At 55.6% G+C, this 24,152-nt stretch overlaps 2 protein-coding genes across 5 annotated transcripts; one reads left to right on the forward strand and one right to left on the reverse strand.

Annotated features, from left to right (window-relative positions):
* The first annotated feature begins 677 nt into the window (after positions 1-677).
* LOXL3 (lysyl oxidase like 3) lies at positions 678-21,106 on the forward strand. Of its 3 annotated transcripts, XM_045286661.1 has the most exons (16): positions 1,744-1,771; positions 1,988-2,391; positions 3,899-4,062; positions 5,784-5,998; positions 14,997-15,047; positions 15,487-15,546; positions 17,820-18,039; positions 18,298-18,478; positions 18,605-18,759; positions 18,924-19,091; positions 19,220-19,382; positions 19,581-19,824; positions 19,914-20,029; positions 20,107-20,243; positions 20,347-20,458; positions 20,602-21,106. In XM_045286661.1, the coding sequence occupies exons 2-16, from the start codon at positions 2,079-2,081 to the stop codon at positions 20,673-20,675; spliced, it is 2,373 nt and encodes a 790-aa protein (XP_045142596.1). In that variant the 5' UTR covers positions 1,744-1,771; positions 1,988-2,078; the 3' UTR covers positions 20,676-21,106. The 3 variants fall into 3 exon arrangements, with proteins under 3 accessions (XP_045142597.1, XP_045142596.1, XP_045142598.1); XM_045286662.1 differs by lacking the exons at positions 1,744-1,771; positions 14,997-15,047; positions 15,487-15,546 and adding an exon at positions 678-762; XM_045286663.1 differs by lacking the exons at positions 1,744-1,771; positions 1,988-2,391; positions 3,899-4,062; ... (3 more) ...; positions 17,820-18,039; positions 18,298-18,478 and having other exon boundaries at positions 18,670-18,759; positions 19,201-19,382.
* HTRA2 (HtrA serine peptidase 2) lies at positions 21,054-24,148 on the reverse strand. Of its 2 annotated transcripts, XM_004696113.2 has the most exons (8): positions 23,661-24,148; positions 23,375-23,579; positions 23,089-23,283; positions 22,855-22,887; positions 22,529-22,634; positions 22,300-22,369; positions 21,496-21,591; positions 21,054-21,400 (listed from the first exon to the last, which is right to left on the reverse strand). In XM_004696113.2, the coding sequence occupies exons 1-8, from the start codon at positions 24,146-24,148 to the stop codon at positions 21,235-21,237; spliced, it is 1,359 nt and encodes a 452-aa protein (XP_004696170.1). In that variant the 3' UTR covers positions 21,054-21,234. The 2 variants fall into 2 exon arrangements, with proteins under 2 accessions (XP_004696170.1, XP_045142599.1); XM_045286664.1 differs by lacking the exons at positions 21,054-21,400; positions 21,496-21,591 and adding an exon at positions 21,598-21,695.
* Between the last annotated feature and the right edge of the window lie 4 nt (positions 24,149-24,152).

A 24,152-nucleotide genomic window follows, 5' to 3' on the forward strand; every position in this document is an offset into this window, starting at 1 on the left:
GGGGGGTGAAGGAAAACCCCCAAAGGGGAGTCCCCCAGTGAAACGGGTGGCCTGAGCCCCGGCCGTCGGGAGAGCACACGGGAGGCTCCGCCGCGAGAAAGCCTCAGGTGTCAGCCAAAGCGCCCGGCACCTGGGCCAGGGGAAACTGAGAGTGACGTCATATGCCAAGCGTGACATCAGAGTGAAGGCCCGTGACATCACCCCGAAAGTGCTTGCAGACACCCTGGGGCCCGGAAGGGGTCCCAGGGGAGCGCGTGGCCGCGTCCCTCCAGCTGGGCCCGCCCAGGCCGGCCGGAGTGGGTCTGTTGACACGGCCCAGCCGGGGACGTGGGGGAAGGGCCGGGTCTGGAAGGCTTCCCGGAACCCCAGGGACCGCCGCCCCGGCCTGTAGGAGGCCCCGCGGCCTCTTGCATGTCCAGCTCCCCGGCCGCAGCTGCCCAGCCTCCAACCTGCGGGCAAAGAAAGCTTCATTGAGAGGGCGGGAGGCCGTAGAGGGAGGTGGCCCGGCTGCGGCCAGTTCCAGCAGGGAGGGGAAGACGAGGACGGCGAAGAGAAATGGAGGGAACTGGCGAGGGTGGAATCCAGGGAGAAGGCGGAATGTGGGAGGGCTCTAGGGGGCGGAGGAGGAGCGAGCAAGGAGTGGGGGGGTCTGGTCTCCCCTGGCCGAGCACTTTTTTTTTTTTTTTTTTTTTGGGAAATCCTAGTTCTGATCTCCCGGACCAAGACGCTTCACCCAACCCCTAGGGTCGGCCTCGGCTGAAGGTAGGGAGAGTCAGGCACTGCCGCACCAGAAGACCCGCCGGGGATTGGGGTTGGAGAGGATGGTGGGGGGACCAGGGGAAAAGGATGGAGTCGAGAGGAAGCCAACCAACTGAGGGTTTTCCGATTGTCCAGAAGGAGTGAGTCCCTAGCAGAGTGCAGAAAGGAGGTAGATGGGGGTGCAGAATGTTCCAGAGAGGACCCTGTGGCGGGGGGCTTCTCTGGGAGACCTTTAGCCAAAATATCCCCCGAACAAAGATGTCTGGTTGAGTTGTTTATCTGGGGGGTCGGGTAGCATGCTCCAGGGATTCGCTCACTGTGGAGGGACTGTTGTCAGCCCAGGCCTTGGCTTCAGGTCGAACAGAGCCCTGGCCTCTGGTTGCGCTGTGACAGCAAAGGCGGTGGCTGGGAGCTCCAGCAACCCCACCCCATCTCCTGCCCAGCTAGAGGCCTGGCACTCCCCTCTTGGCCATTCAGTAGTGGGGAGGGTGTGCTGGGGGTTCACAGTGTGGTCTTGGGTGGGCTTTCCCCACTTCCGAGTCAGGGAGGCTGAGGTCTCCTGGATCCCTGTCGCCTGTTTCTCAATACAATCGGTAGCACTCTCCGACTGGCTGAATGGGGTCATCTGGGTACCTCCTACGCCTGCCTGCCTGCTCCGTCCTCCCGTCCATCCCTCTCCCTCTTCCTCGTGGCCCGCCTGCATCCTTCTCTCTCCTTCCCTAATTCTGTGTGCCTGGCACCCTCCCGTTCAGCTTCGGTCCACCTTCAGGGTGTCTCACTCCCCCATAGTCTCCTTCTGTTCGTTTCCCTTCCATTCCCACACTCTCCCTTCCTCCGACATCCTGTCTGTCTGGGTCTTGCTTGCTGTGGGACTCCAGGAGCTCAGGCTGAGGCTCTGAGGCTCTTTATTTTGACCATGCGCTGACTCCTGGTCTGCCCTCTGTCTTCCTATCAGCTCTCAGTCTGTCAGGCCAGAGAGTAGGGGTATTGGAGGTGGTGATGACAGAACTGGGTAAGGACATGGTGGGAAGAGACAACTGATTGTGAGGGTTTTCAGAGGGTTTTACCATGGGGGCAAGGATATCTGGATCCCTCTCCCCCCCCCCCTCCCGCTTGTGACCCTCTCCCCAGTCTGGGCCTGGGTCTCTCAGTCCTTGGCTCTTTGACTTTGTATGTCTGCCGCCCTGATTCAGTATCTTTCTCTCTCCCTGTCTCTTGTCTTCCTCAGTGTCATATCATCACATGCCTCTCAGACTCTAGGCCTCCCTCAGTTTCTCTCACAAATACTCTTTCTCCGGGGCACCCAAGCCTTTGTTGTCATGCAACCTGCCAGTGGTTGGCAGTGGAGCCTGTGGGGGCTGCAGCTGTGCCTGCTGTGGAGCTTGTGCCTGGGGTCTCCATCCCCGCCCACGGGCCCGGAGAAGAGGAACGGAAGTCAGGGGCTCCGGTTCCGGCTGGCCGGCTTCCCCAGGAAGCCCTATGAGGGCCGAGTGGAGATCCAGCGTGCTGGCGAATGGGGCACCATTTGTGATGATGACTTCACGCTGCAGGCTGCCCACGTCCTCTGCCGGGAGCTGGGCTTCACAGAGGCCACAGGCTGGACCCACAGTGCCAAACACGGCCCTGGAACAGGTGAGCCATCTCCAGGAAGCGCCTGCTCGGCACTAGGCTGGCCCAACCATAGGGACACAGGACACCAAGACTAAGAAAATCTACCACGGAGGGGGGTGGAGGGGTGGGGGCTGTCCCTGGCCAACACAGTCACCCTGCTCCCCAGGTTCTAGGAGTGCCAGAGGCCCCATGGGCAAAAATGACCGATGCTCTGTAGGGTTTTTTCTTCTGCACAAATAGGATTCTACAAAGCCATGCACAAAGGGAGTTAAGCACAGCTTGTCCCCTGAGAGGCTAAGAGCAGGTAAATGGTGTCCAGATGTCCCGAAGGCAGAAGGGTACCCACATAGAGCAGCTAACAAAACCAAATTACAAGCCAGAGCTGAAACCCACAAGCCAGAACTGAGAAAGGCTAAGTATGCTGCTTAGGAGAAATTGGGGGGGGGGGGTGATTTAAGAACAATTTTGACGGACACCTGGAAGTTCTCCCAGGCAGAATTGCTCAGACAGAAGTTGGTGCAGGATGAAATTGAACTCCCACCCCACCCCCATCCCCCACTGCTCATACAAGTATCTGGTCATAGCACATCTTAAAAAGACACTACTAGAAAATGAAAATGCTTGGGAGGAGAGCCACCCCATGTCAGAGGAATAACTGGAGAAACCAGAGATGTTTGATCTGTGGGAAAGGGGCGGGGAAAGCCTTAGAAATGACTTCCTTGGTGGTTGCCTTTACTTGGGGAGGCCATGTGACTGAGAGCTGGTTCTGGACAGCCTCAAAGGTCTGACTCAGACCTTTCAGGGGAAAGTCAGAGAGAGTCACAAGCACTTTCTGGTGGTTACCAGGACCGCCTGCAGGTAAGTGGCCAGCAGAAACAGGAAAAGCCCCGTTGTGTCTTACGGGAAGGGTCCCTGCACCTTGGCAGAAGACCGCTGCGGTTCTGAGAAGAAGCTAATGACCTTCAAGCTGGTTCAGGCAGAAGATGTCATGGCCGTCCCGGCAGGGCAGCTCTGTAGGGCCCTGTGCGGCTGACGTGAAGCCACCCTTGCTTTCCCAGTCTCGCAGACGGCTCCAGGTCCTAAACCCCCCAAACACACGCAGCTGTGTGGCGGCGTGTGCTTATGTTCCTTGCTCAGCTTCTCTGAAGCCCCTTTTCTTGACACCAACCTGTGGCAATATCTTCCTGGCAGGGCTGTTCCAAGATGGTCGTGTGGGTACAGAGCCTGCCAAATGCCTGGTCCACAACAGTGCTTGGTGCCTTGTAGCTATACCACCCGAGAATAAGAATGAATCACAGCATCCATGCGGCCTCTCGCTTTCTAAAATACACGGACAGCAGTCCTGCCAACCCTCCGTGGCTTCCCTCCATCCCTCCCATGCCCCCTCCCACTCCTGACCCCTTCTCGACTCCTTCTGGCCAGATGTGACACCTCAAGGCTCAACAGCCCCCCAAAGTCGATACCCACCCACCCACCCATCCCCATTCTACCTCTCCAACTCTCTCTCCCTTCATCTCCACCTCCAAAGGCCGCATCTGGCTGGACAACATCAGCTGCCGTGGGACGGAGCAGAGCGTGAGCGAGTGCACCTCCCGGGGCTGGGGGAACAGTGACTGTACCCACGACGAGGACGCGGGGGTCATCTGCAAGGAGCAGCGCCTCCCTGGCTTCTCAGACTCCAATGTCATCGAGGTCTGTGGTTCACACACACAAACACACACCTCCCAGGGAGGGCGGGGGCGCCTCCATATGGTTAGGGGAGCTCCTAGAAGAGAAGACATTCCGTATCCCCCAGGGGATAATTTGGGTGGATGGGCGGCTGGGAAGAGGTCCCAAAGGATAGAGGTCTTGGGTGCTATAAAGGCCAAGTTTAGCATTAGCGTTTCAAGATTTAGCATTAAATTTCTCAGGAACTTGTCTGGCTTCGTCCCTGGTCACCCTGGAGCATTCTGATCTTCCCCTGGCCTCTGCTGTCCCTGGTTACTTGCTTCTCTTCCTTCGAGGCCTCCTGTAAGCACCACCCCTCTCTGAGAGGTGCCCCTGGTGTCAAGCAGAGCTACACTCGCTGCCATGGAGCCCGTCTGACTCACACCAGCCCTGGCAGTGGTGTGTTTGCTTATACGTTGGCCACTAATCACAAAGGCAGCAGTTGGGACCCCCAGCCACCAGCTGCTCCACGGGAGAAAGAGAAGGATGGGCAGTGGGCCTGTCCTGTAGGGTAGCTGTGGGCGGACATCAGTCCACTTGCTGGCGATAAGTGCAAGCAGAGTTAACCAAAAACAAAACAACCAAAAAAATGCACTGCCAGTGAGTCGGAGGCATCGACTCACAGTGATTGTACAGGACAGGTAGAACTCCCCCTGTGGGTTTCCAACACTGTAACGCACTCTCTCTCTCGTTTTTTTAATCATTTTATTGGGGGCTTGTACAGCTCTTATCACAATCCATCCATCCATCCATCCATCCATTGTGTCAAGCACACTTGTACATTTGTTGCCACCTTCATTCTCAAAACATGTTCTTTCTACTTGAGCGCTTGCTGTCAGCTCCTTGTTGTTTCCCCTCCCCCACCCTCCATCCCTCCCTCATGAACTCTTGATAATTTACAATTTTTTTTTTTCATGTCTTACACTGACTGATGTCTCCCTTCACCCACTTTTCTGTGGTCCGTTCCCCTGGGAGGGGGTTATATGTAGATCATTGTGATCGATTCCCCCTTTCTCCCCCCACCTCCCTTTTCCCCTCCTGGTATTACTACTCTCATTATTGGTCCTAAGGGGGTCATCTGTCCTGGATTCCCCGTGTTTCTAGCTCTTATCTGTACTCGTGTACATGCCCTGGTCTTGCCAGATTTGTAAGGTAGGATTGAGGTCATGATAGTGGGGGAGGAGGGGTAGCGCCTCCCCCTGCCCCCCCCACAGGAGAAGCATTAAAGAACTAGAGGAAAGTTACCTGTTTCATCATGCTATACTGCACCCCGACTGGCTCGCCTCTTCCTTGTGACTCTTCCATAAAGGGATGTCCAGTTGTCTACAGATGGGCTTTGGGTCTCCACTCCGTACTCCCCCTCATTCACATTGACATGATTTTTTAAAATTCTGGGTCTCTGATGCCTGATAGCTGACACCTCTTGATCACACAGGCTGGTGTGCTTCTTCCATGCGGACTTTGCGGCTTCTCAGTTAGCCTCATCTTTCCCCCGCAGAGCGGCTGCTGCTTTCCACTGCTGCCCTGTGGCTAACAGCCCCACGCATAACTACTAGCCTCCAACATTAATGGTGTCTGAAATGGGGCCCCTCCTTCCTCAGCTCCTCCCGCACATTTCTTGGAGCACAGCGTGTCCCTCCGCGCCCCAGACAAGGTTAGCAAACCAGCCCTGAGTTCCCGACGCCCCTGCTGTGGTCTCATCCCAGGTGGAGCATCAACTGCAGGTGGAGGAGGTACGGCTCCGACCCGTTGTTGGCCGGGGCAGGCGACCCCTGCCCGTGATGGAGGGCCTGGTCGAAGTTCGGCTCCCGGAAGGCTGGGCACAAGTGTGTGACAAAGGCTGGAGCAACCACAACAGCCACGTGGTCTGCGGGATGCTGGGCTTCCCAAGCACAAAGAGAGTCAACACAGCTTTTTACAGGTGAGCTGCAGCTGGCGCGGGGTGAAGCAACAGCGGGGTGCTCTTTAAGGGACTGGTGTCTTGGGATGCACCAGTCGTTGGGCCACTACCCACAGAGGTCACCACTAATCGCTGTGAGTCGGCCTGGACTCGATGGCAGTGAGTTTGGGTTTGGGGGGTTCGATTGAGAAATTAACAGACCTTGGAGGGAGAGGGTTCAGGGCATTGGGGGCACCAAGGGTCTGGAATCATGGGAGAATATGGGAACTGGAGAGTGAGGGACTCTCGTGGCCCGTGAAAGGCTCCCCAAGGGGACAGTGAAGTTCCTGCCCTCACGAGCCACCAGCCGGACTGATCCGTGCCCTACATGGTGCCCTAGATCCATCATTCGCCAGCGGCAGCAGCTTGAGAGGCCACGCCCGGGAGACAGGCAGGGGGTGGGGGTGGTAGGAGGCCAAGGTGGGCCCAAGAGTGGCCCTGTGGCCCCGTGTGCGGTCCTGGTCACAGCTTGGCCAAGGCTCTTCCAAGGTGGCGCCTGGGCGTGGTCATCACAGGGCTGGCTGCCGGGGCACTGAGAGCACTGTCATGTCCATCTGGGTGACCACACAGAGCCCCAGTCCCAAGAAAGGAGCAGGTGGTCCGGCCCTCCGCCCAGCCCAGGCTCCAGGTTGTGAGCCCCAGCAGGCCCCTGGCAGTTTCTTCCAGAATGCCCCAGACCCTGCTCTGGTGCACAGCCACCTTCCAGCTACGGATCACTGTGCTGGACGGTGCTGTGCACCCAATGTCTTGCTCTCCTGTGCGTCCTAACTTGGTGATCTCAAGGCCCCATGAGCCTTTGAGAGCCAGGCAGATATTCGGAAATCTTTACCCTGCCTGTCAACTTCCATTCTGCATGCTAAGAATGCTTAGATTCTTCAGACTTTCCTAACTAGACCTCTGTGATAGGAAAGACCTCTTGACATTGATGTGCTCCCCCAGCTGTGGCCCGATTACGGCAATTGTTGTTGTTGTTGTGTGTCATCCAGTTGGTTCCGACTCATAGTGAGCCTGTGTACAACAGAATGAAACACCGCCCAGTGCTGTGCCGTCCTGACCGTCGTTCTTAGGCTGGAGCCCATCGCTGCAGCCACTGTGTCCATCCATCGTGTCCAGGGCCTTCCTCTGTCTCGCTGCCCCTCTGCTTGACCAAGCAGGACGTCCTTCTCCAGGGACGGGTCTCTCCTGACCACACGTCCGAAGTACGTGAGACCAAGTCTCCCCATCCTGGCCTGCAAGAAGCATCCTGGCTGTGCTTCTTCCCAGACAGACTTGTTTGTCCTTTTGGCAGTTATGGTACTTTCATTACTCTTAGCCAGCACTGCAGTTCAAATGCTTCCATTTTTCTCTGGTCTTCCTCCTCAATGTCCAACTTTCACTTGCATGCTGAGTCCACTGAAGATACTCTGGCTTGGGTCAGGAGCCCTTGAGTCCTTAAAGCAACCTCTTCGCTTTTCAACACTTGGAAGAGATCTTGTGCGGCAGATTTGCCCGGTGCAGTGTGTGTTTGGCCAGGGCATAGCACAGGGGAAAGGCTCTCCGTTGGTTGGTGTGTGGCTGGCACTGGCATTGCCTTTCTGTGGAGGCAGCACCGTGCTGCTCAGAGGAACTTGTGATGACCTTCGACCACGTGAGACCCTCCCCTGCTCTTGATCTGGAGACAGAGTCCTGTTTGGAACCGGACCTGGTCTTGCTTCTGCCGCCATTGCCTCTTTCCTCGGCTCCACTGACTTAACCGTGCCTGCTGGCGCCCTTAAAGTCACTGTTAAAATGGCCGGAATATTTAAAACGGAAACGTAGCTTGTTTTGTAAAGCTTTTCTTCTAGATTTACATCAAATCTCTTCATCAGCAGCTGGAAAATACGTGTGTGTGTACCAGTGGGAAGCACAACGATGTAGCACATGTCCCCATCTCACCTACAGTGACGCGTGGGAGCTGCTGCTACGGCGTGGCTAACATCCATATGTGCTTCCTTCCTCACCCTCCCTGGCCTTCCGGCTACTACTCCTGGCAAACCCTGAAAGAGTGGTGATTTGGCTGAGCTTCTTTTTAGTATCCTTTGAGGGTTCTAAGGATTATCATTTTCCCTAAGTTCCACAAACTTTCTGTTTAGTAACATATTTCAGAGTATAACTTTCTTATCTGCACATTGGAATCCTTCGTCTCTCTTTTGGAAGGCCCGAGACACATCTAAAAGCCCTTTCTGTCCCAAAGGAACAAACTTTACCCAGTCTAACCGCACAAACTGCTTTCCAGCAATCATGTGCTCCTTCGCCGCCATCTGTCTCGGCTGTATTCCTCTGTGCTGATTTGAAATACAGTGAGCATTCCCAGTGACGGAAACCACGTTGACAAAGGTGCAGCTGAAGCTCCCATCGCTTCCAAGTCTCGGAGACCCTATAGGACGGAGTAGAACCGCCCCTGTGCGTTTCCGAGCCGTAAGCCTTTACGGAGCAGAAGCGCTGCTCCTCCTCTCGCACAAAGGTGCAGCTGTTCATTCATTTCATTGCTCACTGAGTGCCGAGTACATGCCAGTCATTTCTGCAGACACTAGAGAACTCACCGGTGAGGTGAGTCCCCGAACTCACGGACCAGAGAAGCAGACTATGAAGAAGATAAAGTAGTAAAATGACACAATGGTGATAGAAGGAGTGCACTGGATAAAGATCAAGCAGAAAGGAGGTTAGGAAATAGAGAGGACTACAGTTTGTTTTTCGTGTGTGTGTGTGTGTGTGTGTGTGTGTGTGTGTGTGTGTGTGAATTGGGCGAAGGTTTACAGAGCAGATCATTAGTGTTCCATTCAATAAGTCATGCGTTTTTCATGCATCATTCATTGCTATTCCCTCCCGATAGCATTAGTCCCTCCCTGTGCTCCCTGTTTTCAATCCTCCTGCTTCCCAAACCCTGCAGAACCTTGTCTTGGGTAAGTGCTGCTCCTCTGATCACTGCAGGTGGTTGGTTACTCTGAGGTGTGTCCACCCACTAACGTGACTGTTCCCCTTGTAGCCTGTCTATTGTTTGGCTGGAAATTGAGTTCATATCCAAGTCAGAAGAGTAATTCTGGGCCATAGTTTTGAGAGGTCTCCCAGTTACTCTCTGACCAGTAAACGTGTTTTAAAATTCGGAGTTTTGTGCCACTCTATGCAGGACCTTATGGGATTCCTTTCAGAGCAGTTGGCAGTGTTGGCTGGGCACCATCTAGTTCCTCTGGCCTCAGGGCCATGGTGACTGATGTTGGCTGGGTCCCTCCGCCCATTGGATTAATTGCTTCCATGTGCCCTCTGCTTTCATCATGTGTCTTTCTTGAGGACAGAGAGAGACCAATAGTTGCACCTTGGATGGCTGCTTATGACCTTGTAAGATCCCAGTTGCTACTCACCAAAGTAAGCTGTAGAACATTGCTTTTTAGTAGCGTGATCAGCCGAGGCCTTTCTGAGGAGATGTCACTTGATAAAAGAGTTAAATAAGATGGGGGCAAGCTATTCGGGCATCTAGGCAAGAATTTCCATTAAGAGGGATCCTAAATGAAGACCTCTTGGGATAAGGCATTCTTGTCCTACTCCTTGAAGCCATTGTAGCTGGAGCTGGGTGAGCAGGGGAGCATGGGGGAGGGGGCTGATGGGAGGTGATGGGGAAAGAATGGGGAAGCAGATGGTGTAGAGACTTTGCCTTTTACTCTCTTTGAGATAAAGGAAACTCAGGCTGGGAACAGAAGCCTGACCTCTGACTTCCATGGTTAAAGGGGGGGCTCTGCCTGCTTTGTTACTGTGTGGTAGGGGACAGGTGGAGGCAGGCAGACCATTTCAGTGGTTAGTGTCTCCTGAAAGCCAAGTAAAGAAAGGGAAAGGTGATGGTGACGTGTTGGGAGCATTTGCAGTGCAGTGACATCAGTCGAGTTTTTTATAAAGGTGAAGTTGATTAGGAGAGTGGCAGCAGAGAAGAGGAATGGATGGATGGAGGGTGACTTGGGAGAAAATTAAAACCAAACCCGCTGCTGTTGAATTTCTGCTGACTCACTGTGACTCTATACAGACCCCTGGCAGTATAGTGGTGAAGCATTGGACTACTAATGGCAAGGTTAGCAGTTCAAAACCACCAGCCACTCTGAGGGATTGAGACAGGCCTTTCTAATTCCGTAGAGAGTTACAGTCTCAGAAACTCACAGGCGCAGTCAGTACTATAGGGTCACCATAAATCAGCATGATGAAGAAGCTCAATATCAGCAGCTAAGCCCAGACCAGAGACCAACTATGAAACAGATTATCAGTTACTCATATGTAAGTTCATATGTAAAGCTGAAGAAAATTAAAACAAGTCCACAGGAGTCAAAATACGACCGTGAGTCTATCCCACCTGAATTTCAAGAACAGATGTGGGCATTGAATACTAATGACAGAAGACCTGATGAGCCATGGGAGGACATCAAGAGCATCCTTTCTGAAGGAAGCCAAGGTCATTTAAAAGACAGGAAAGAAAGAAGATCAAAGTGGATGTCAGAAGAGACTCTGAAGCTTGCTCTTACTCATGGAGTAGCTAAATCAAGAGGAAGAAAGGATGAAATCAAGGAGCTGAATAGAACATTTCAAAGGGCAATTTGAGAAGACAAAGCCAAATATTATAACAAAATGTGCAAAGTTCTAGAATTAGGAAAAAACAAAATGCACTCTGCAAATCAGAAACTGACAGAACTTGAGAGAAACTCAAGCCCCAAATTACAATTTGGAAAGTTTCTCTGTGCAAAATATTGAATGGTGCAGGAAGCTTCAAGGGAAGATGGAAAGAATACACAGAATACCTAGTTGACAGTCTCCCATTTCCAGAGGTAGCATATGAGCAAGAACCAAGGGCACTGAAGGAAAAAGTTCAAACCACATAGTAGCCTAAAACAAGACTCCAGGCATCAAAGAAATACCTATTGAAATGTTTCAGAAAGCTGAAGACGCACTGGAATTCCTCACTCAACTGTGCCAGGAAATTTGGAAGACAGCTCCCTGGCCCATTCGAAAGAAAAGTGACCCAAGAGAACACTCAAACTGTAGAAGGTTATCATTGGTATTGGACACAAGTTAAATTTTGCTTAAGATCATCCAACAACGTTTGCAGCAGTTCATTGACAGGGAGCTGTCAGAAGTTCAGGCTGGATTCAGAAGAGGACGTGGAACAAGGGATAGCATTGCTGATGTCGGATGGATCTTGGCTCAAAGCAGAGACTACCAGAAAGATGTTTGTTTGTGTTTCGTTGACTATGCAGAGGCATTGCACTGTAGGGACCATAATGAACTATGACTAACCTAGAGAAGAAGGGGAATTCATTAACAAGAAAGTGTTCTAGAACCTATGCTTGGATCAAGAGACAGTTGTGGGACAGAACAAAGGGCATACTGCACGGTTTAATATCAGGAAAGGTGTGTGTCAGGATTGTATCCTCTCACCCTACTTGTTCAATCTAAATGCTGAGCAAATCATCAGAGAAACCGGATTATATGAAGCAGAATATGGCGTCAGGGTTGGAGGAAGGCTTAACAATGTGCGGCATGCAGGTGACACAACCTTGCTTGCTGAAAGTGAGGAGGACTTGAAGCACTTGCTGATGAAGATCCAGGATTGCAGCCTTCAGCATGGGTTACAACTCCATGTAAGGAAGACTAAAACCCTCACAATCGGACCAATAAGTAACCTTATGCTAAATGGAGAAAAGGTGGAAGTTATCAAGGATATTATCTGGCGTGGCTCCACAATCAGTGCTCGTGGCAGCAGCTGTGAAGAGATCATCCAGTTGCTGTTCTCACAGGTCCACTGTATTGTATTACAGTATCGTGGTCATTCTTAGTGTGTGCGTTGGGGGGGGTGGGGTGCTGGGGGTCCTAGGAGCCTAGTCAGCAATTTGAAACCACCAGCGGTTCCTGGAAGAGGCTTTCTGCTTCCTTAACAAGTGACAGTCTCAGAAATCCACAAGGGCAGTTCTACCCTGTCCTATGGGGTCCTAGAGCGTGGGCATCAACTCAATGGCAGTACAGGTCTCTTTATGTGTGGTTGTTTGTTGTTGTTGTTTGGGGCGTGGCCGGGGGGAGAGTCTGTGATGGAATATGTTCTTGATCTTCTTTCACAGGTCAGCTTAGTCCATAGGGTAAGGTGACCAGACGTCACACTTTGGGCAGGACAGTCCCGATTTTTAACAATTTTTCCCACATCCTACGGTGTTTTTAAAAAGTCCCAATTTTTGGAAAGAATGCACGACAAGTTGGGTATACGGTTTTCGGCTGCCATGTGGCTGTTTCGCCAGGATATGAGTTTTATCAATGGTGTCCCGCTTTATCAATGTTAACATCTGGTCACCTTACCGTAGGGGCATTCTCAGAGGTTATAAAAATCAAAAGGACGGTGGCATGATAGGAACAGGTCTACCTAGAGAAAGAACAACACATCGGGCAACTTTGAGGGGAAGTCAGAGCTACAGGGCTGAGCAAAGCAGGGCCCACTATAGTCACCATGTTAAAAGCTGTTTGGCTGGTTCCACAATCTAGAGTTTTAGGTAAAGAAAGTACTGGACAGATCATCGAGCCATTTGCTCTACTGCTCTTTTGCAGCTAAGGAAATGGAGGCTCTGGGAGCTTAAGGGCTATTTCAGAATTCACGCTTCTAGCTTGACAGCTCATTCTAGAACTCCCAATGGCCTGCCCAGCACCCGGCAAGGGGTGGAGAACACAAAGACGTGTAAATGATGGGCCAGGCAATTTGGGCACCAGATCCCATCAGGCCTTACAGATCCTGCTGAGGATCTGGGTCTTTATCTTCAAAGAACCGGGAAACCCTTGTGGTGCTTTCCTGGGGCTGCGGGTGGGAGAATGGCCAGAGCGAATGGGTCAGTCTGAAGACAGCAGGGAAGCCTAATGGACACCACCGGCCTCAGGTAGAGACTGCTGTGGAAAGCGGAGGAAGGAGAACGTGTCGAGGCCTCTGCTCAGGCTTCTGGGGGATGTAAAGGAGACAATGTCCAGCCCAGGGGTGTGCGAGAGGAGGACGCCTGAGCCCGAGCTCCCTCCCCAAACGGGAATGCCGAGAGCAGGGAAGGAGACCAGGGCGACAGCAGGTTCCCGGCTCTGAGAGGTCTGTGAGAGAGGACTGTCATGTCTCCCTTGCAATGCATCAGCCTAGTGTAAAGGGACGGGGCGGGGCGGGCCTGGGAGGAGAGGGTATGGAGATGGAGGTGCCGACACTGCCTTTGGAAACGCTGCTGTGAAAAGGAAAAGCAATGTGAGATGAGTGTGTGTGTGTGTGTGTGTGTGTGTGTGTGTGTGTGTGAGAGAGAGAGAGAGAGAGAGAGAGAGAGAGAGAGGGCTCTAGGAAGGATTTGAACCTGCCTCAAAGACGAGCCTGTCGACTCCTGTAGCGTCGCCGTCTTGGAAGCCCACAGGCATGGTTCTGCTCTGTCTACGGAGTCACTAAGAGTCAAAGTAGACTCATTTGGCAATGAGTTTGGTTTGTTTTTGGAGGTGGTGGGGGGTGTTTGAAAATTATTGTATCAAGAAGGAGATGTTGTATATGAGAGAGAGAGAGAGAGAGAGAGAGAGAGAGAGAGAGAGGGATGGCCTTAGGTCGAAGGAAGGAGCCCGCAGGATGTGCCGAGGGAGGTCAGTTTTCGTCCGATGGTTGGAGGCACAAGTGGGAGGGGAAGGTGAGCCAGGCTGTGAATGAAGACGTGTAAATTGAGAGCCTTCAAGTGACTTAGAGAAGAGGGACATCTACATTTCCAGATAATCTGATGACGTTCTTTTGACGACTTCTCTAGAGATCCAGATGGTCTTTCTGGCCTCGCTGGGGACAGAGCGTGCCAAGTATATTTCTCGTCAGGCACGTCTGAATAAAAGGCATTTGGAGAGGAAGTTTTACACTGTCTGTATAAGAAGAAAGGTCCCCACTCTCAGTGCTGTCTCAGGAAATGGGCCCGGGGTGATTGGAGACCCTTTGCTAGAATGTGGACCATAGTGGATATTTTGGCAAAAAGGCCAACTATATGCACAAAATACATCCTCAGGAAGAAGTCAGGGCAGGAAATACCAAGCAATGTGACGTGTGTGTGTGTGTGTGTGTGTGTGTGTGTGTGTGTGTTAGTGCATCTGCACACAGGATACTATATACTCTGAAGATCTTAATCCTCAAGAGAAAACAGAGCAGGACTGTGTACAAAGAAAAAGAATCGCTAAAAGGATAGCAAGGCCTTCCATAAAATTGTACAAATGGCCAGGTGAGCTCTGCAGCTGGCTAGAAAGAGTTGACAGGACAAAGGGCCGTACTTAATTAAAGTCTTCAAAATTACAAGGAGAATGACCAGAGAAACAGACTGAAGATGGAGACACTGGCCTTAACAGCATCCTCTTGAACTCGGTTGATTTGTGTAGGCCAGTTAAAAAGATTGACAGCTTTAGAATCTCTTTCCCTGGAAGTAATTATGGGAAATTAGCATAGTCTATGAATCACCACATCAGAGCAAGGGGTGCTGTCATCCCAAGCAGGCTCCCTTGTTAAACCAAGGTAACAGTCTCATTCCTGGGGAAGACAACCTTGGCCCCTGGTCCTGAGCCACTCCCTCAGGCCTCGACAATACCAGGAAGCTAGAGGACCTCCCCGGAACCAAAGATGCGCTCAGCCTTCTGGTCTTGGCCAGGCTAGTTCTCTCTGCTAGATTGACAGTCTGGCCCTCCTCACAATCTTAACCGCCCTCCCCCAGGCTCCTCCCACCCTCTAAAGTGTAGACTCATCGGGAATACTGGGCCCAGGAGTCCTTCCTTCTTTTCATCCGCCCGTGGCCTGCTTTCTGTGAGTCTGGTACAGGGTCTGTGAGGGGTGGGGCCTTACAGTATCTGATATGATCGTATCCTGTCCGCCAGAGCCCTTCAGGCTGCTGGGAAAGAACTCCGCCCTGTGTCCTTTCCCACCTTGGGTCCAGGCGGATCCTGATTCTACTGTTCTCTATCCTCACAGAAAGTTGGGGAAGAGAGCGGCCCGAGCCCGACACCCCAAGCCCCTGGGAAGGTAATGGGCAAGAGCCCCGGGGCCTCCTGCTCGCCCTGTGGCCTCAGGAGGTGGATGGATGGATGGTAGCCTGTCCACGTCCATCCCAGAACCCAAACTGAGGAGGTCGGGATCCGGCCTGGGAGGGGTCACCCCAGGGGGGCAGGGACAGGGGGGTAGGACCTGGGATGGGCTTGGACTTTGCTCTTCGGGAGCTCAAGGCGGCAGGACTGTAGGGAAGGCTGAGGAGAGGCGTCTATGCTCATGGTGGACTCGGCTCTCAGCCACCCGCATGCATTCCGGCGCCTTCCTCCAACTCCTCACCTGCCTGCATCCCTCCCACCCCCCACCCCTCATGCCCTCTGGATGACAGGATGGTGTTTTCCACAACACAGCCTTCCACCCTGCCTGACCCGCCTGCTTCACCCCTCTCCCATCAACGTGTTTCTGCTTTTTCCAGACCAGCCACCAAGCTAAAAGTCAAACCCAAACCCCGAGCAGGCAGGGGGCCAATCAAGAGGTAAATTGAGTTCTTGCTGGGCAGCGGGGGGCGAGATGGCGATGGCGGCGCTGAACTGTGAGGTTGGGGGATGCTACCGTGTGCCCGGGAGTGGGTCCAACAGAGGGGAGGGCACCGCTGTCACTGGTCAACTTCCAGCTCATTTACGGAAACATTGAGTCATGCTGACCCCTAGGTTCCACTCTGGGGAGATGTTTGTTCCAGATTTAATCACACATACACACACCATATACACTATACACACAGCATACATACACACACACACACACACACCATACCACATCATACACACAGCACACACACACAGCATATACACACCACACCATACACACACCCACACACACCCCCACACACACCACACCATACACACAGCATACACACACACACCACACTATACACACCATACAGACTCGCACACCACACACACACATCCACGGACTGCCCTTATTCCATGTGAGCCTCTCTCGTCCCACAGTGAACTCTAGTAGGTCTTCTGCCATGTTTCTCCTTCAGATGTCTGGCCTGCCTCCACTCCAAGCGGCCAGGTCTGCCTAATGCAGTGGTTCTCAACCTATAGGTCGCGACCCCTTTGGGGGTCAAACAACCCTTTCACAGGGGTCGCCCAATTCATAACAGTAGCAAAACAACAGTAATGAAGTAGCAATGAAAATAATTGCATGCCTCGGGGGTCAGCACCACATGAGGAACTGTGTGGAAGGGTCGCGGCATGGGGAAGGTTGAGGACACTGCTCTAGGGGTCAGTGTCGCACCCTCCCCTTATTGGCTGTGTTGAAGTAAGTGCTGCCAGTGTACTGAGACGGAGGTGAAACTCAGAGCCCCCTTCGGAACCCCACTGGCGGTGGCACCCTGCCTCTCTGCCCAACGACACAATTCGCCTCTCCATTCCCTAAGGGTCCTTCAGAACTCAGGGAGTGGGAGGCAGGCTTCTCACCGGGTGGTGCCTCTGGCATGACATCGCAGGGCAGCTGTCACCTGCAGCGTCTCCTGGGGACTTCTTCAGCAGTGACCGGGGTTTCTCCGCGAATTTGTCTTCTCGGCATGTTTCAGGGGCACCCAGCCATCTCCTGTGTCCCTCATCCTCCGGTCTTCTCCTCAGGCGCTTTCAAAGGAGCTCTGGGTTTGGGGGTTCTCTCAGTGCACTTCAAGTTCATGGGCATCTTTCCCGAACATGGCCCTCCTCCATTCATGTGCACACTGCATGCCCCTTTCCTGGGGTGGCCTCGGACTTTGACTCTCAGCCAAACAGGACCTGGAAGAGCCCCTCATTCCCTTGCTCTTCAGAGCCCATCCCTCCTGAGCTTCTGCAAAGATATTCTGGAAGGGCTCCCGGCTCTGCCCAGCCGTTTCCTTCACCAAAGTCTCCCTAGCCAGTGGCTTGAAGTCCTCATCGCCCTCCGTCCTCCCCCCCCCCCACGAAGTGATGGGTGCATCTCGCCATGGTTCCCCACAAAGTCCGCCTCGTGAGCCCGCCACCATTCTGAGGATGGAATCCCCCATCCGTAGACCCCCTGCAACCTCTTGTTCTGCTGGTGTTGATAAGCAAGGCCTCTTCGCGGCATTCCCAAGCGGTGACATCGCTGTATCCGCGCCGTTTTCCTGCTCCGGTGGTGAACGGGAAGTTCTTTCTGCGATGGGTGCGCGCTGACCGAGAGGAAGACCTGGCTGGGCTCGGGCCTGCGGGCGGAGCGGTCATCGTGCTATCCCGCGGCCCTCCCTCTCCGGACTGGGTCTGCCCTGCCGTGCTGCTCCTGCTCCGGTCGCTTCCTGCCCGCGGCCGGCCGCTCCCTCCGCCTGTCTCGTGCGCGGGCCTCCTGGGCGAAGCATCTAGATGCCAGATTCGCTCCCGGTCCGGGCTTCACTGGCGACTCGGGCTTCCTGTTTGTGTCAGCCACTCTGCTGGCAAGCTTGGGGGGCCGGCAGCTCCAGCCCCCCTTGCCTTACCCGTCAGGGCCGGCAGCCGGAAACGTTGGGGACACGGTCTCCACAGGCCCATGGACCAGCCACCCTTCCCGCAGGGCTCCTCTGTCGCCAAGGGGGAAGCCCAGGCTGGGCAGCCGGCGGTTCTTTTAGCTCAGAGACTAGGCGTTTCCATTGTCTCTTCGGAGGGAAACTTAGAGGAGGAGGGACAGGGAGAGTGGTCACGAGAGGTGGGGGGTGGGGAGAAATGGAATGGGGGGAGGCTTGTGGGCCAAGAAGAGGAGCATTCTTTGACTCTACTGCCCCTCCCACTGCTTCCCCCCCCACCCCCCCAGACTACTTTCTCAGCGGCAGCAACACTCGTTTGGTCTGCACGGGGTGGCCTGTGTGGGCACAGAGGCCCACCTCTCCCTCTGCTCCCTGGAGTTCTACCGCACCAATGACACCATCAGGTGCCCTGGGGGGTCCCCTGCGGTGGTGAGCTGTGTGCCAGGCCCTCTCTACACGGTATCCAGTGGCCAGAAGAAGCCGCCGCCACGGAAGTCTCCGGAGGAGGTGTGTGACAGTGACTCTGGGCTTGGCCAGCCCAGGTGAAGGAGCCCCTAGCCTGGCCCTGCCTTTGCACAGCACAGCCCTGAGTCCTGACATCACTGCATCAGAGAGCAACCCTGGGGTGGGGGTGGGGGTGCGCGCAGGCCTGACACCTGCCCTCCCCCCACCCAAACAAACTCCTGTGGCACCCAGGTAGGCGGAGCCCCTGGGTGGCACTGCTATTTCCAGTCACTGCTCTGGGCACCTCTCCCTCCTCCGCAGGCCCGTGTGCGCCTGAAGGGTGGCTCCCACCCCGGAGAGGGCCGGGTAGAAGTCCTGAAGTCTGGCACGTGGGGCACAGTCTGTGACCGCAAGTGGGACCTCCAGGCAGCCAGTGTGGTGTGTCGGGAGCTGGGCTTCGGGAGTGCTCGAGAGGCGCTGAGTGGAGCCCGCATGGGGCAGGGTGAGGGCGAATGGCAGTGGGGGGGAGGGCCAGGAGGAGGAGGTATGCCCCCTCCCCTGGGGCGGGGGACGGGCCAGTTCACCCCGGCAGGGCGTGATCCTCCTGAGGGTTGCTGTCCTGCCCTAGGCATGGGTGCCATCCACTTGAGCGAGGTGCGGTGCTCTGGGCAGGAGCCTTCCCTCTGGAAGTGCCCCCACAGGAACATCACTGCCGAGGACTGCACCCACAGCCAGGATGCCGGCGTGCGATGCAACCTGCCCTACACTGGGGTAGAGGCCAAGGTCAGTCTCGCCACCCTTCTCAGCCCAGGTGGCCACTGCCCACCCAGCCGGCCTTGGTGTCGGCCAGTCTGACCCGCCCGCCAGCCACCCCGCCTGCAGCCCCTGCCGGGCTCCACCACTCACCCCATAGCTTCCCTCCTTGCACCCCCATTCTGCTACCCCAGATCCGTCTCAGCGGGGGCCGCAGCCGCTATGAGGGCCGAGTCGAGGTGCACGTCGGAGGCCCTGGGTCCCCTCGCTGGGGCCTCATCTGTGGGGACAACTGGGGGACACTGGAGGCCATGGTGGCCTGTAGGCAGCTCGGCTTGGGCTACGCCAACCACGGCCTGCAGGTGAGTAGGAAGCAGGGAGCCAAGGCTGCTGGCTCCCAAACCTATGTTTGGGGCGGAGGCCTGTAGAGATGAGCCCTGGGCCTAGGAGGCTGGCTCCTGGTTTCTCAAGGAAACACCTGCGCCACCAGGAGACCTGGTACTGGGACTCAGGGAACGTCACTGAGGTGGTGATGAGTGGCGTGCGCTGCACAGGCACCGAGCTGTCCCTGGACCAATGTGCCCATCACGGTGCCCACGTCACTTGCAAGAGGGCAGAGACCCGCTTTACTGCTGGAGTGATCTGCTCTGAGAGTGAGTGCCGGGGAGGGCCCGCAAACCAGGGAGGGAGGCTGAGCCAGCCCTTGGGAAGGACGGACAGATGGAAGGGGCTGAAACCTGGGACAGGACACCTTCTCCGGGGACAATTCCATCTCACACACTTGGGGGGCAGCCCTCCAGACCTGCTCCTGGGCAGTGCTCGCTAACATGCGCCTCCTCTCCCTGGGGCAGCGGCCTCCGATCTACTGCTGCACGCGGCCCTGGTGCAGGAGACAGCCTACATCGAGGACCGGCCCCTGCACATGCTGTACTGCGCTGCCGAGGAGAACTGCCTGGCCAGCTCGGCCCGCACGGCCAACTGGCCCTACGGCCACCGGCGCCTGCTCCGCTTCTCCTCCCAGATCCACAACGTGGGCCGGGCCGACTTCAGGCCCAAGGCCGGGCGCCACTCCTGGGTGTGGCATGAGTGCCATGGGTGAGGGCAGGGCTCAAGTAGAAGGGCCCAGGGCACAGGTGGGCTGGCCGTGGGCCAGGAAGGAAACCATGCTCTCGTCCTCCCCACAGGCATTACCACAGCATGGACATCTTCACACACTACGACATTCTGACCCCCAACGGCACCAAGGTGGCTGAAGGCCACAAAGCGAGCTTCTGCCTCGAGGACACTGAGTGCCAGGAGGGTGAGTGGGGGCCTGAGCTCCGCCAGGGTCGCCGCCCCACAGCCTGCCCTCTCTCTTGACTCATGCCGCCCCATCAGATGTCTCCAAGAGGTACGAGTGCGCCAACTTTGGCGAGCAGGGCATCACTGTGGGTTGCTGGGACCTCTACCGACATGACATCGACTGCCAGTGGATTGACATCACCGACGTCAAGCCAGGAAACTACATTCTACAGGTGCCTGGGTCTGTGAGCTGGCCGGGTGACAAGCGGGAGGGGTGCTGGGGACCCTTTGGATTGGAAGACCACAGCTGGGGGGCTGCCTTTCTCCCACTCGCAGGTGGTCATCAACCCAAATTTCGAGGTGGCAGAGAGTGACTTCACCAACAACGCGATGAAATGTAACTGCAAATATGACGGTCACCGCATCTGGGTGCACAACTGCCACATCGGTATCTGATGGGGAACTCAGAGGGGGCAGGGGGAGGGTTGTCTTGTCCTCCCATCTCCCCCTGGACCTCTCAGTCTCTCGACTTGGGCCTGCCCCGTGCCCCACGATCTGTCGGTCTGCCCACACCACCTATTCACTCTGCAGGGGATGCCTTCAGTGAAGAGGCCAACAGGAGATTCGAACGCTACCCAGGCCAGACCAACAACCAGATCATCTAAAGTGCCACCACCCTCCTCTGCAAACCACCACTGGCCCAAGAGCCAGGACCTGCAGCCGCATGACCTCACAAGCTTGTCCAGGAACCCGAAGGCAGCAGGCTCACGGCACTCCCCGAGCTGGGCGCAGTGGATGTGGAACGGTCCAGCAGAGAATCTCAACGTCCACTTCGGCCAACAGGCAGTGTGCCCGGCCCCAGCCAGCCCCTAAGGAACTGCCCACAGGACAGCTGGCAGCGGCTAGTGATCTTGACTAGGGGGGTCAGTACGGCTAGCCCCAGTGTCTCCCCTCTGATGGGGATACAGCCTTACCTCTAGCCTTCTGGTGGGGGGAAGGTGGGAAATCCAGCCCTCTCCCCTTGTTTTGACTATAACATGTCGCTCGCTAGGTATGATTTTTATTTTATATAAAAAGTTTTTTTGTGTCTTCAGAACCCAGAGACTGGTCCTGGTGGAGGGACCTGCCCCCACAGGTTCATTCCGTCCTCTGCTGGCTGACAGGCCTGAGGAGCCAGGCCAGGGAGGCAGGCAAAGCTGCAGGCTCGAGGGCTTGCTGATTGGTTCATTCTGTGACTTCAGGAGTCACGTACAAGGTCAGTGTCTCTGGCCCCCGCCGGATCCGCACAGCCAGCTGGGATTGGGTTCGAACAGCTTCGTAGACGTCTTCGGCATTTTGAACCAGCTGCTCCCCAATAGCCAAGATCACGTCACCCGGCCGCAGACCAGCCCTAGGGAGGAGGGCAAAGTGAGCAAAGTGTGTACAACTGGCCTTCACAGACGTACACATGCACCCACCATCCCAAAGGTGCACTTTCACCCTCACCGGTGTGCAGGGGAGCCCAGGATGACTTTATGGATGAGCACGCCGTGCTGAACATCAGGGAAGCTTGGTTCTCGAAGCTGTAGTTCAGCAAGGATGCTGAAAGTCCACAGAGCGCCACGTTAGCCACCCTCTCGTGCTCACCTCGCTCGCTCAGTTCTCTCACTCACTGACAACTCTGTGGACAGGGCATGTGCTAGGTCCTACAACCACAAAAGCCACTCATTCGCCTCTGTCTTCTAGCAGATAGACGGGAACCTGTGCATGCACGTGAACTAATTCCAAAGGACCCCCGTGCTAAGTCAGCGGTGAGAATGTCTGCCTAGAGTCTTGCGAGAGGAGGCAGTAGAACTTATGCTCAGATGGGTCTGACAGGAGACCACACCAACAACAGCGTACTGTATGTACTCAACTTTAAGCCAAGCTTTTCAGCACACTTTTAATGCAGTTTTTGTGGTGAAATTAGGTGCCTCGGCAGATATTTGGGTCAGCTTATACTAGAGTATGTGCGGTATGCAAAACCAGTAGGAAATCAGACTGATGCAGGAGGCATGCCTTGAGGCTGAGTTAGAGACCACTGACTATGTCAGTGGGCTGAAGACCATGAGTCACAGCAGTAACAGGAGAAAGTCAATCTGACCGCAGGTGTGCGTAATGCAGTGGGGTGAGAGTCAAGGTGAGGATCGGGAGTAGCTGTTCTTACCGCACCAAGTATGAGGTGGCTTCAAAGAGAGAACAAAACCCAACCGAGGGGTCAGTTCCCCACCGGTAGCCCCACTTGTCACTACCCCTGACACTCTCTCGTACCTGGGAGTCAGAGTCAGCATCATCACCCCAATGTATCGGCGCTGGGACCCACTGCCTCCAAACCAGGAATCTATTAAAGAGGAACAAACGAGTCCCACCTAGCTGCACCCTTCCTCTCTCCTCCACTCCTCCCAGTAGGTCCCTCTCCCAACAAGTCCCAGGGAAGGCCCCTCCTGTATTCCCCACCCAGCACTTAGAGAAGCACCCTTCTCCCTTAGATCAGGCTCACTCTTCTTCTCCCCACGGTGCAGAAACTCCCGAAGGCGATCAGATGGGATGGCGAAGGAGATTCCAGCTGTGACCTTCATGGTGTTCACCCCGATCACCTCCCCATCCTGCAGGGACACAGGCCCCTGTCCCCTAGCCCAAACAAACAGTAGGGGATGGGGGAACCTGAACAAGAGTAGCAGGGTGTGTTAGGGAGATCTGGCAGGGCGGTGGGAAATAGCCAACAAGAGACTGCTCAGAAACCTGACCAAACCTCCCAGAAATAGGGAAGATCCGCCCTTCCTACAAAGACCTAGGGCCAGGATCCTTAGAAGAGCTCCCACTCACCAGGTTAACCAGAGGGCCTCCAGAGTTCCCAAACTGTAGGACAAGGAGAGAACATGGAAGAAATGCTGGGGTCCCGAGGCAGAACTAGGGTGTAGACACTCTCCAAATGCTCCCCTCTCCCTGGTTTACATAACTCTTTACAGCCCGCCCACCACGTGTCCCAGCTGAGCAGGTGTCTGTCTGCACCACACAGCCTCCCTCCCGCCCCTTTCCCCGCTGGCCACAGGAACGCACATCGATAGCGGCATCAGTCTGGATGTATTCCACGTTGGTTTGCGGTAATCCCAAGTCTCTGGCTGGGCGCTGGGCGGAGCTGACAATGCCGGAGGTGATAGTGTTCTGCAAGGCAAAGGGACTTCCCATGGCAACAACAAACTCCCCTTGCCGAACGTCGGCCGAGCGTCCCAGAGGCAGTGTGGGGAGAGGTTCCTAGGGCAGAGTGAAGAAGGCACGACACCTGTTAGCTGGGGATGGGCGCTAACTCCCAGCTCAGTCAGCCCGGGCCTACCTTGACCCCCACCTTGGTCTGAATCCTCAGGGTAGCGATGTCAGCCACAGGATCCACAGCTGTGACCACGGCTTCATACGTGTCGCCGCTGGGCAGCCTCACACGGACATGGCGCCGGTTAGCCACCACGTGGGCATTGGTTACGATCAGTCCATCCGCGGCCACCACGAATCCTGAGCCATTTGAGATGGGGACCTCGCGGCTCGAGAAAGGGTGTCTGGAGAGGGGGAAAGGGTGTCTGGAGGCTCTGACCCTCCGGCCCACGGCTCCGAGGCCTCCCGGGCTACCCCGCCGTTACCGGCCCAGGATCTCGATATACACCACGGCCGGTGCGGTCTTCTCTACCACGTCTGCAATGAAGTTGTACCGGCTCCGGGGAGAGTAGGGCGGCGGGCCAGAGACGGCGGCGAAGACCGCCGGGGGACCCCCGCCCCACAGCAGCAGCACAGCCCCCCCAGCGCCCAGCGCCACCGCCAGCCACATGCGCAGACGGGTCCCCGAGGCCTCCCGGGTCCCGGGACCGGGGATCTCCGCGGTCCACTGTGCCCGGGCAGCCCGGGTCCCCGGCGGCAGACATGCCCGGGGATCAGGAACCCCTGCAGACAGTCGGGCCCGGGGACTGGGGGTCCCACACGTCTTCCGGGCCTGGAGGGCCGAAGCTGCTGACGTCAGCAAAGCCCGGAGGTCAAGGGTCAACAGGGGTCCTGTTCCCCAGCGAATGCCCCCCAAAGCCCGCCATGCTGGGAGGCTCCAGCCAGCACCCCGCCCCGCCCTCAGCGCGGCCATCAGC

This window comes from Echinops telfairi, unplaced genomic scaffold (assembly GCF_000313985.2).
Source record: "Echinops telfairi isolate 266 unplaced genomic scaffold, ASM31398v2 ScPeMD7_9;HRSCAF=40, whole genome shotgun sequence".
Lineage (NCBI taxonomy): Eukaryota > Metazoa > Chordata > Mammalia > Afrosoricida > Tenrecidae > Echinops > Echinops telfairi.